General features: G+C 48.2%; 1 protein-coding gene across 5 annotated transcripts in view; it reads left to right on the forward strand.

Annotated features, from left to right (window-relative positions):
* Window positions 1-12,034, forward strand: part of Proser3 (proline and serine rich 3) — a 14,978-nt gene extending 2,944 nt beyond the window's left edge. The window contains exons 2-11 of one of the 5 annotated variants that reach the window (XM_045155434.1): window positions 499-587; window positions 878-1,054; window positions 5,325-5,452; window positions 5,527-5,624; window positions 8,059-8,141; window positions 8,235-8,371; window positions 9,436-9,632; window positions 9,732-10,614; window positions 10,708-10,789; window positions 10,940-12,034. In XM_045155434.1, the coding sequence (XP_045011369.1) occupies window positions 529-587; window positions 878-1,054; window positions 5,325-5,452; window positions 5,527-5,624; window positions 8,059-8,141; window positions 8,235-8,371; window positions 9,436-9,632; window positions 9,732-10,614; window positions 10,708-10,789; window positions 10,940-11,081 (1,986 nt within the window). In that variant the 5' untranslated portion in view covers window positions 499-528 and the 3' untranslated portion in view covers window positions 11,082-12,034. Of the gene's footprint in view, window positions 1-498; window positions 588-877; window positions 1,055-5,324; window positions 5,453-5,515; window positions 5,625-8,058; window positions 8,142-8,234; window positions 8,372-9,435; window positions 9,633-9,731; window positions 10,615-10,707; window positions 10,790-10,939 lie in introns of those variants that run through there. The other 4 variants (XM_004659806.2, XM_045155433.1, XM_045155435.1 and 1 more) reach the window with 4 other exon arrangements.

Below are 12,034 nucleotides of genomic sequence, written 5' to 3' on the forward strand. Positions count from 1 at the left end.
AAACGAACTCCAGACGCGGGCATCTGGCTAATGTGGGTCATGGGTCCTGGGGAATCGAGCCTCGAACTGGGGTCCTTAGGCTTCACAGGCAAGTGCTTAACTGCTAAGCCATCTCTCCAGCCCTAGTTTGCCATTTTAACAGGCTCCTCCTAAAGCCTGGCATGGTGGATGCCTGTAATGTAGTACTAACGATGCTGAGGCAGTAAAATCTCCCTGAGTTCCCAGGGCCACAGAGAGACCCGATCTCAAAAAAACAAAACAAACAAACAAACAAAAAAACCCTAAACCTAAAATGAATAATAAAATAAAATGTCCTCCATCATTGAGACCACCAGTTTCATCAAGGGCTTATGAATGAGAATCTTGCCATTAGCCACTATCATTATCTTGTGCAAGCAGTAGTGCCTCATGGGAATTGTAGTCCATCTCTGTAAGACTCTGTGGAAATTGTCGGCTTCTGCCCTTCTCTCACCCCATTCTTCCCTTGTATCCTATCAGTTTTTGCCACCCAAGGCAGGCTGTTTAGAGATGCTTCCTTGGGTCAAAGCCTCTACTGGCCTTCATGAAGACAGACCTGGAGCTCCAAGGTTAGGACACCTCACAGAAAGTGCTGAGCCTTAGCCTAACAGCAGTTTGATGACAGATGGGGTGAGAGATGAGGAAACAGTCTCCTCCTCTTGCTGTGGCTTCCTTTACCCAACCCTCTACCATTGGATCCCCCATCATATCCCCATCCACGCAGGGTCACTAGCAAGGGTAGCATTGTGGAATGTTTCTTCCAATGGAGACTAGGCTACATGTGTGTCTTCAGTCTCTACAAGGATCACCCCTCAGACCTCACTTTTTCTTCCTGTGTTCTTAACCCACTTTCATCCAGGTCTCAGAGACCCAGGTTGCCACAAGCTCCTAAGGTCACAGCCAGTCCTCCTGAACTGTCTGAGGATTCGTGGCCATCCAGTTCAGAGACCCATTCCCCATCCAGCACTACTGAGGGACAGATGGGTGTTCTCCCTCCACTCAGCCTGAGTGACAGTGGAGACTCTGTGGTGGCCAAGTAAGTACTGGACACTCTGAAGGGAATGAAGAGTTTGGATTGGAGGGCAGAAGAAGGCATCCCACAATAACCATTGTAAGACAAAGCTGTTTCTGTCGTGTTCTTTTAGGACCAAGTGCGCTTCATGCATGTTACTTAGAGCCCTGGAGCTAGGATGCCTGGTTCAAAGCCCATCTGTATCACTTATTCTCTTTCTTTGGTTTTTCAAGGTAGGGTCTTGCTCTAGCCCAGGCTGACCTAGAATTCACTATATAGTCTCAGGGTGGCCTCAAACTCATGGCAATCCTCCTACCTCTGCCTCTCGAGTGCTGGCATTAAAGGTGCATGCCACCACACCCTTCTTTCTCTTACTCTCTGTATGACTTTGGTTTTAGTTTTCTTAACTTGAGGGTATTAATCACACATGTGACCTAGAGCTCTTATGAGTTCTTTGAGTTACTGTGTATAATGATCTCTAACAATGCATGTCACACAGTGAGCATTCAGATCTGTAGAGTACAAGTTAGCTGCTATAACAAAGAGTACTAAATTGGTTATGGTTTAACAAGATAATATTTACTTCTCTTTGATTTAGTGGTCCAAGCAGAAGCAACCAGGGATGACATGGCAATCCCTGTTTGAGATGTTAGGGACATAGGTTCATTCTATCTTATTGCTGTTCCATCCCTAGACTGTTGTCCTTTCCTTAATGGTCCAAAATGGCTCTCAACTACATTGATTTTCCAGAATCCCATCCCATCATTCCTTGTTTGTCAAGAGTCCACTGCTGGGCCTGGTGGTGTTTTTCTGTAATTCAGCTATTAGGAAGGCTGAGACAGAAGGATCACAAGTTCTAGGTTAACTAGTGCTTCAAATAAAAAATGCTAGCCGGGTGCGGTGGTGCATGCCTGACATCCCAGCTCTTGGGAGGCAGATGTAGGAGGATCACTCTGAGTTTGAGGCCAACCTGAGACTACATAATGAATTCCAGGTCAGCCTGGGCTAGAGCGAAACCCTACTTTGGAAAAACAAAACAACAGCAAGAAAAACAATGGAACCCTGTCTCAAAAAAGAAAAAAAAAAAAGTGAAAGAAAATATAGATTAATTGAATTCAAATTTGACAGTCATTTAAAATTTTCTTTTCATTTTTTTTTCTTTTTATCTTTTTGGTTTTCTGAGGTAGGGTCTCACTCTAGCCCAGACTGACCTGGAATTCACTATGCAGTCACAGAGTAGCCTCAAATTTATTGTGATCCTCCTACCTCTGCCTCCCATGTGCTGGGATTACAGGCGTGTGCTACCATGCCTGGCTCTTTTAAACTTTTTTTTTTTCAAGGTAGGGTCTCACTCTGGTCCAGGCTGACCTGGAATTAACTCTGTTATCTCAGGGTGGCCTTGAACTCATGGCAGTCCTCCTACCTCTGCCTCCCGAGTGCTAGTTTTAAAGGCGTGCGCCACCATGCCCAGCTTTCTTTTAACTTTTTTGATTGTTTTTTTTTGTTTTTCGAGGTAGGGTCTCACTCTGGTCCAGGCTGACCTGGAATTAACTCTGCCATCTCAGGGTAGCCTTGAACTCATGGCAATCCTCCTACTTCTGCCTTCCAAGTGCTGGGATTAAAGGTGTGTGCCACCATGCCCGGCTCTTTTAAACTTTTTTTAATGACAGTTTTCATCCATGTACATGTCTGTTGCTCATAATCCTCTTCCCATTACTTTTTTTTTTTTTAAGTTTTATTTATTTATTTATTTGAGAGTGACAGACACAGAGAGAAAGACAGGTAGAGGGAGAGAGAGAGAATGGGCGCGCCAGGGCTTCCGGCCTCTGCAAACGAACTCCAAACGCGTGCGCCCCCTTGTGCATCTGGCTAACGTGGGACCTGGGGAACCGAGCCTCGAATTAGGCTTCACAGGCAAGTGCTTAACCACTACGCCATCTCTCCAGCCCTTCCCATTACTTTTTAAGAATATTTATTATTTACTTATTGGGGAGAGAGAGAAAGAGGAATATAGAGAGAATGGGTGTGCCAGGGCCTCTGGCCACTGCAAACAAACTCCAGATGCGTGTACCACCTTGTGCATCTGCCTTATGTGGGTACTGGGAAATCAAACCCGGGTCCAAGTGCCTTAACCACTGTTGCAGTCAGGTTCGCATAGCTGGTAGAAATCACCCAACCAAGAGCAGCCTGTGGGAAAAAAGAGGTTTATTTTGGCTTACAGGCTTGAGAGGGAGGCTCCATGATGGCAGGGAAAATGATGGCATGAGCAGAGGGTGGACATCACCCCCTGGCCAACATAAGGTGGACCATAACAACAGAAGAGTGTGCCAAACACTGGCAAGGGGAAACTGGCTATAATACCCATAAGCCCACCCCCAACAATACACTCCCTCTAGAAGGCATTAATTCCCAAATCTCCATCAGCTGGGAACCTAACATTCAAAACACCTAAGTTTATGGGGGACGTCTGAATCAAACCACCACAACCACTAAGGCATCTCTCTAGCCCCTCCTATTACTTTTTTGTTGTTGTTTTTCTATGTAGGGTCTCGCTCTAGCTCAGGCTGACCTGGAGTTCAGTATGTAGTCTCAGGGTAGCCTCCAATTCATGGTAATTCTCCTAGCTCTGCCTCCCGAGTTCTGGGATTAAAAGCATATGTCACCACACCTGGCTCTTTTTTTTTTTTTTAATTTTATTTATTTATTTGAGAGAGCAAAAGAGAAAGAGAGAGAGAGAGAGTGGGTGTGTCAGGGCCTCCAGCTACTACAAACAAACTCCAGACGCATGGGCCACCTTATGCATCTGGCTTACATAGATCCTAGGGAATCCAACTGAGATCCTTTGGCTTTGCAGGCAACCACTTTAACCGCTAAGCCATCTCTCCAGCCCTTTTAAAAAATATCTTTATTATTTATTTATTTGAGAGAAAGAAACAGAGAAATAGAGAAAATAGGAGTGTCAGAGCCTCTAGCCACTGCAAACAAATTCCAGATACGTACACCACCTTGTGCATCTGGCTTTACGTGGGTGCTAGGGAATCTAACTCGGGTCATTAGACTTTACAGGCAAGCACCTTTACTGCTGAGCCATCTCTCCAACCCCAGCCATAGGCTTTTAACAAGGTTTTCAGTAGTAGGGATGAATTCCCTCCTATAGAGAGGGCCTCAGATCCAATCAGAAAGCAGTTGGTAGCCGGGCGTGGTGGTGCACACCTTTAATCCCAGCTCTTGGGAGGCAGAGGCAGGAGGATCACCATGAGTTGGAGGCCACCTTGAGATTACATAGTGAATTCCAGGTCAGCCTGAGGTAGAGTGAGACCCTACCTCAAAAAACCGAAAAAAAAAAAAAGACAGCAGTTGGTTACCCCCATAACAGTCATGCAGTAACTGTAGTAACAACACCAGTGAGCACCTCTTGCCTGCCTGCCTGGCTGTGTAGCTCTCAGGATCCACTGCTGGTTAAGACTGTTGATGACTTTTCCCCAGCAGCTTGCATAGCACTTTCTAGCACTATGACAGCTAGCCAGCAGCTTTCAGTTTATTTCTCGGTTGGTTTCCCAGTGCCCTGCAAGTGAAGCATGTGGTATCTTCAGCAATAGCGTCATACCGTCTCATTCTAGGGGCAAACTGAGTTGCTTGTTTATTTTCTACAAAATATTTTATTTGAGAGAGAGAGAGAGCAAGAGACAGACAGGATGTTTGTGCCAGGGCCTCTAGCCACTGCAAATGAACTCCAGATGTATGTGCCACCCTGTGCATCTGGCTTATATGAGTACAGGGGAATTGAACTGGGTCCTTCAGCTTTGCAGGCAAGTGCTTTAACCGCTAAACCATCTCTCCAGCCCTTATAGTTTTTTATTTTTTGAGACAAGTTCTCATGTACCTCAGGCTAGCCTCAGAATTACTATGTACCCAAGGATGGTCTTTCACTCTTGATACTCTTGCCTCCACCTCTTGAGTGCTGGGATTACACCACCACACCCAGGTGATTGTTGTGCTTGAGAAACACAAGAGCAATGTGCTTGCCACCATGGGCCTCAACAAACACTGTCTATTGTAATAATTACTTTTTTTTTTTTGGTTTTTAGATTTTTCAAGGTAGGGTCTCACTGTAGCCTAGGCTGACCTGGAATTCACTATGGAGTCTCGGGGTGGCGTCAAACTCACAGCGATCCTCCTACCTCTGCTTCTCAAGTGCTGGGATTAAAGGCATGCGCCACCACACCCAACTATAATTACTATTTTTATTATTTGTCTCTCCTCACTCCTACTTCTCATCGCCTGATGCTCATAGGTATATAAACAGGTTCCGCCAAGCTCAGCCCACAAGCCGAGAGGAACGCCAGCCAGCAGGCCCAACATCAGCTGACTTTTGGTGGCTGCAGCCTGAGTGTCCAGACCCCAGCAGTCACCTTGCAGCAGGTACTTCTCATCTCTGCTGTGTGATGTCCTCAGCAGCCACTCCTCCTTTTCACTCAATTGCAGTTTCTCGGTAGGAGCCAGTGAGTCAGAAGGAAGACCCAGAATGCCAGACCCAATTCCTGCCATAGTCGGTGCATCCCAGGCTGAGGCTCCTCTTCATAAAGTAAAGCAGGTGACATGCTTATCTGCTTCCTCCCTTGGCACCACTAGCCCTAGGATAGAGTTAGAAACAGGTACCACCAAGGAATTGTGAGCAGAAAAGGGAGATTTATTGGAGTTGTGCTCAGGGCTTCCCATGTAAAGTAGATGTTTGAAGGCATGTGCATGAATTACTTTCATGTTTCAGTGACTAAAGTACTTTACAGAAATGATGGAGTAAAGGGTTATTTGTCCACAGTTTCAGAGGAATTTCAGTCCACCATGGAAGGGGAAGCTTGGTGGTGGGAGTGTGTGGTGGAGTTGTTCACATCCTTGTCCAGAAGGCAAAAGGGCAGACCTGCCTCTAATGTTCTAGTTCCACAAACCAGGCCCCAACTCCTAAGGGTCCACAATCTGCAGAATGGTTGGTTCCATAAACTGAGGACTGAGTACTCAAAGCCCAGCCTTGTGGAGGACAGTATATTTTCATACCATAGCCCTATAGCCAGGGTCCAGATATATGAATAGTGTGGAGAGAATACCAGCTTTTGGCTGGGTGTGTTCATGCATGCCTTTAATCCCAGCACTCAGGAGTGGTGTTCAAAGGCCAGTTTGGGACTATAGAGTGAGTTTCGGATCAGCTTGGGCTAATGTGAGACCCTACCTCAAAAAAAAAAAAAAAAAAAGTAAACCCCAACTCTTGGTTCTGTTTTCCTTTTTTTTTTTTCATTTCCCAAGGTAGGGTCTCATTCTAGCTCAAGCTTACCTGAAATTCATTATGTCATCTCAGGGTGGCCTGGAACTCACAGCAATCCTCCTACCTCTGCCTCCCGCGTGCTGGGATTAAAGGTGTGCGCCACCATGCTGGGCTGTTTTTGTTGTAATGTTTTTAGCATCTCACTCTAGCCCAGGCTGACTTGGAATTCACTCTGTAGCCCCAGACTGGTCTCAAACTCATGGTGATCTTCCTACTTTTGCCTCAGTGCTGGGATTGAAGGCGTGTGCTGCCATGCCTGACCTGTGTTCCTTTATGTGGCACTTAACCACACTCAGCATGCTTTCTCCTCACAGCAGCTAAGATGGCTCCCAGTTGCTCTAGGCTCCTGTGGTACTAGCTCAGCTACTACAATGAAAACTAGGAACCAAGAGGCTAGAGAGATGGCTAAGTAGTTAAAGACACAGAGCTTGTCTGCCCAGGTTCAATTCCCCAGTACCAATGTAAAGCCAGATGCTCAAAGTGGCACATGTATCTGGAGTTTGTTTCCAGTAGCTAGAGGTCCTGGCACACCCATTATCTTCTCATTTTTTTTTCTCTCTTTCTTTCTGTCTGCAATAAATAAGTAAAAAAGAAAATAGGAACCAATTTTCTTTCCCTTTCTTCCTTTCCTCCCTCCCCCTCTCATCTTCCTTCTTCCTTTTTTCCTTCCTTACTTTGTAGCCCAAGCTGGCCATAAACTTGGGATCCTGCTTAAGACTCCCAAACATTAGCATTACAGGTATACGCCATCATACCATGCTATGTGGGGCCTTTTTTATTTTCTTTTTTGAGGTAGGGTCTCACTCTATCCCAGGCTGACCTGGAATTTACTATGTAGTCTCAGGCTAGCCAAGAACTCATAGCGATCCTTCTACCTCTCCCCCGAGTGCTGGGACTAAAGGTGTGCACCACCATGCCCAGCATTCTATTTTTTTGTTTTAATACAGGGCCTCATGCAGTCCATGCTGCTCTCAAACTCACTATGTGGCCAAGGATAGCCCTTCTGTGTGCTGGGATTCTAGGCATGTGCCACCATGTCCATCTTGATGGAGCCTTGCTAAGATTTTCATCCAGAGCTCTGGCAGGTTCTATCTTGTTCATTCATTCTTTTTTTTTTTTTTTTTTTTTTTTGGTTTTCCGAGGTAGGGTCTCACTGTATCCCAGGCTGACCACGCCCGGTTTGTTGTTCATTCATTCTTGAGCCAATCATTGTGAACTAGATGATAGAATGTTTTGACTTAGTTGGGTCTGGTCAAGCAGATGGCATCATTGTTCCAACAAAGACATGCACATGAAGGGTGTGGATGCAAAGAAGAAAAGTGAGTTGGGCCAGGTGTGGTCGCGCACGCTTTTAACGCCAGCATTCGGGAGGCAGAGGTAGGAGGATTGCTGAGAGTTCGAGGCCACCCTTGAGACTACATAGTGAATTCCAGGTCAGCTAGAGTGAGACCCTACCTCGGAAAACCAAAAAAAAAAAAAAAAGTGAGTTGGGTGTTGTGGCACACACCTATAATCTTAGTACTGAGGCAGCTGAGACAGGAGGATCAATAGTTAAAAAAGGGAAAGTGGGTCTCCCTTCTCTGAGGAGAAGCAGATTGCAAGCAGCCTGCCATGGGAGGTGTATAGATGGCACTCCAGACCCTCTGTTCAGTGCCCCTTTCCCAGCAGCCTCAGAGGTGGAGAATGACCTCTGACCCCTCTCACCTTGCAGAGCCTCAGCACATGGAACTCATCCCTGTTGGACTTGGAGACTCTGAGCTTACAAAGCCAAGCTTCCAGGCTGCTCAAACGCAGGTACCACCCTCCCTGCATAGCCCTTTCCCTTCAGCTGCAGGCCAGCCCACTGCCTCTGACCTCCATTATTTCACTTCTATCTTCTCTCTCCAGCAAGGCCTCCATCTGCTCCTCTCACAGCCCCAGTGATGCAAGCAGCTCCTCCCTTCCTGTAAGCTCTGATGTCCTCTCTTCCTTCTCTATGTCTCTAACCCCAGACTCCAGCAAGGGCTGTGACCCCAGAGAACCTGGTAAGTCCTACAAGGGGAGGGTTGAGCACAGTCTGGGTTCAAATCCTACCTTATCTACTTGCTAACTGTTTGACTTTGGCCTCTCTGGGCCTGTGTCCCTGACTGGGAAATAGAAATAATTGATATTGTGATGATGAAAGGAGTGCACAGGAAGCCCTCAGCGCAACTCTGTCCACAGTAGCTGTCACACGTGTGTCAAGCCTGTAGTTCTCCTGGGAACGTTGAACATAAGCATCAAAATCATACAGGTGGGCTGGAGAGATGGCTTAGCAGTTAAGCACTTGCCTGTGAAGCCTAAGGACCTGGGTTAGAGGCTCGATTTCCCAGGACCCACATTAGCCAGATGCACAAGGGGGCGCACGCGTCTGGAATTCATTTGCAGTGGCTGGGGGCCCTGGCGCGCCCATTCTCTGTCTCTGTCTCTTTCTCTCTCTGTGTCTGTTGCTCTCAAATAAATAAACAAAAAATTTTAAAAAAATCATATAGGCTTGGCACCACATTGATTTAACAGCAAAATCTGACCTGTGAGGTTATTCATAATCTATTTTGAGCCTGTTTAATGTGAATATTCATATATTTTTGTTGTTGTTCATTTGAGCCAGAATCTTGCCATATGGCCCAAGCTGACCTAAAACTCACTTGTAGGCCAGGCTGGCCTCAAATTCCCAACAGTCCTCCTGCCCCACCTTTCAGAGTACTGGGGTTAGAGGCATACACTATTTGTCTGTCATGCTTTTTCCATGTATATATCATATTGAACCGTAGGAAATTGTTGTTTGTTTTTTTTAAGTCAAACATAGTTGAATATCGGCCATTTCACATGGCTTAGCCAAATTTTAATGTGTTTGAGTCTGGTTCCTTGCTCCAAGCCCACATCTGTGCTACATATAGCACGCAGCTTAACTACAACATGACAAGTGTCAAGCTGTCAAGGTTTCAGAGATGGGGCTGGGCAGCCCACCTGAGTAACCCTCTGACACTGGAAGGGAGGCGTCCAGGCTGTCTCCAGCGTTCTAAACATCCTTGATCCTGCCTCACCCCGCTCCCCTTTGTTTCCCTCATAGCAGCCCCGGTGCCAACCCCGGCCCCCACCCCTGCTCCTGTTCTGGCCTCCTCTCAGGCCCCCCTCAGACCTGAGGATGACATTTTGTACCAGTGGCGGCAGCGAAGGAAGCTTGAGCAGGCTCGGAAGCTAGAGCAGGCTCGAGGAGGGGGTGATGGGACCTGGGTGCTGCCTCGAACCTCAGCACTCCCCACTCAGGTGAGGGTGGAGGAGGAACCTGAAGGAACTAGAGAGCCTGAGGGTGATGGAGGACCCTTCACCCTCTTCCTCTGTCTCAGATCATCTTTCTTTCTACAGACCTCTCCTGCTCCTGCTACCCTGGGGACCCAACCTAACTGTGTCTCACCATGGGGCTGTGCAGTCCAGCATACTGTCCCAGGGGCCTTCTATGTGGAGAGGCCTCCTCCTCTTCAAGGATCCTCTCCACACATCTGCACTCCCAGCCCCCATGGATTCTTCTGGGCCCCAAGTCCCTGGGTATCTCTTGGGATGGTTCCTGCCTCGCTGCTGGCCTCCACCCCAGCTTCCCCAGTCTCCACTCCAACTGCGCTGTCTTCCATCCCTGCTCCTCCAGCCTCTACCCCTGCGCCCTCTGGCATCCCCCAGGGGCCGCCCACCCCTGAGCCAGGCAGCTCCATCCATCCCAAGAAGCTGGGCACCAAGCCTCGAAGGTCTAGCACCTCCTCACACCAGGAGGATACTGGGCAGGTCACTGCCGCCTCCAAGAGCCCGGGTCCCCAGCTCAGGGATGTCCTGGGCCAAGTAGTTTCTGCTCGGATCTTCCCAGACAATCCAGAGGACACACCTCCCCTCCCTGAAAGCCTTCCTCCACCCGAGGAGGACTCGCAGAAAGTCAAGGCCACCCCTCCTCAATCCAAGGTTCTGCCCTCTTTGTCTCTGGTGGGGGCCCAGGCCAAGTACCGCACAGCAAAGGCCACGGGGAGGTCGGCGATTTGGAGAAAAACCACACCCTCAGCTGGAGTTGGGGAGCCACAGCCCAAGGCCCCGCCCCCTCCAGAAGAGATGTCCACGTGGTCTGAGGTCCAGTCACCTGAGTTCAGAACTCCCACACAAGCTTCAGTGTCTCCTGAAGCGGTGGCCACACCCCCTCTAGCGTCCAGGCACGCCCCCACTGAGGACTTGCTGTCCCAGGCCGCCCAACTTCTGCAGGCTGCTGAAGGTGAGTGGGATTCTGGGGCCTTCTGGGATCTTGGTGGTGGGCTTGCCCTCGAGATCCATCTTCTGGAGCTCAGATTCTCCCGTTCCACCCCAGACTCCGATGGCAGTGAGTTTCAGGACGACCCGTTGCTACAGGTGCTAAGAGCTCAGAGGGCTGAGTTGAGGCAGCAGAAAAGGTAATTATCACCAGGGGCTAGGACCCTGGCTCCTGAATCCTCAGATGCCCCATGGTGCCGCCTCTCCTAAGCCCCTTTCCCGAGCCCCCCACAGCTCCAGATACCTACCCAGAGTAAGCACACAGCCTCCACTCCCTGGCTTTTCTCCAGGAATGTGGATGTCCGATTGTCCCTCCTGTTGGACGGTGCTCAAGACCCAGAACCTTGGTCTCATGCAGCCAGATCACCTTCCAGGTCCCCAAGGAGGCTGTTGCCTAGGGAAGGAGCATCTCTGGAGGCCACAGGACTTTGAACTGTAGAGATTGCTTTTTCCAATGAAACACTTTTCCCAGTTTACTGTTTATCACTGAGAACTGATTGTTGTATAAAGATTGTTGTGCTATCTGGGTTTGGTGGCAAATGCCTTTAATCCCAGTACTTGGGAGGCAGAGGTAGGAAGATGGCAGTGAGTTCGAGGCCATCCTGAAGAGTACATAGTGAATTTCAGGTCAGCCTGGGCTAGAGCGAGACTCAAACAAACAAACAAAAAGATTGTTGTGCTAATCTGAGGGACACGCCGTCCACCTCTGCCCTCACTGAAACACAATTCCTTTTCAGGCTCCATCTTGGGGTGAGAGTGTGGTTCTAGGTAAGACAAAACCCACCTCATGTAACTCAACTCGGAAGTGAATCCTGGGCTAGGGAGATGCCCAGTGGTTAAAGGCACTTAAGAGCAGTCAGCCAGCCCAGGTATGATTCCCTAGCACCCAGTAAAGCCAGACACAGAAGGTGGTGCATGTGTCTGACATTTGCAGCAGCAAAAAGCCCTAATCTACCCATACATGTGCACACACTCGCAAATAAGTAAGTAAAATGAAGTGGGTCTTTATGTTTCAAATGAGGACAGAGAGCTTCTCGGGATACCAGCATTGGAAAATATGTCCCATCTGTGCCAGCAGTGGCTGCCCATTTCTCCCATCCAAGTACTAACCAAACCCCTCCCTGCTTAGCTTCTGAGATCAGACATGTTCAGGGTGGTTACGCCTTAGAACATCCCTTCCTCTCTCATCATCAGCTCCACCTGCAGGTCTAAGATGTCTTCAGTTGAATGAGTGGGTGAGTAAAGTAATATACAGATGTCAGATGACATGGTAAAACGCCAAGGGTACCATCTAATGTGGACATGTGGGTGTTGCCTGTAAGACTGTTAAACTTGCCATTTGTTAGAAACTTTTCATAATAAAATTATGGATAATATGTGGCCAA

This window comes from Jaculus jaculus, chromosome 7, assembly GCF_020740685.1.
Source record: "Jaculus jaculus isolate mJacJac1 chromosome 7, mJacJac1.mat.Y.cur, whole genome shotgun sequence".
In the NCBI taxonomy this organism is placed as follows: Eukaryota; Metazoa; Chordata; class Mammalia; order Rodentia; family Dipodidae; genus Jaculus; species Jaculus jaculus.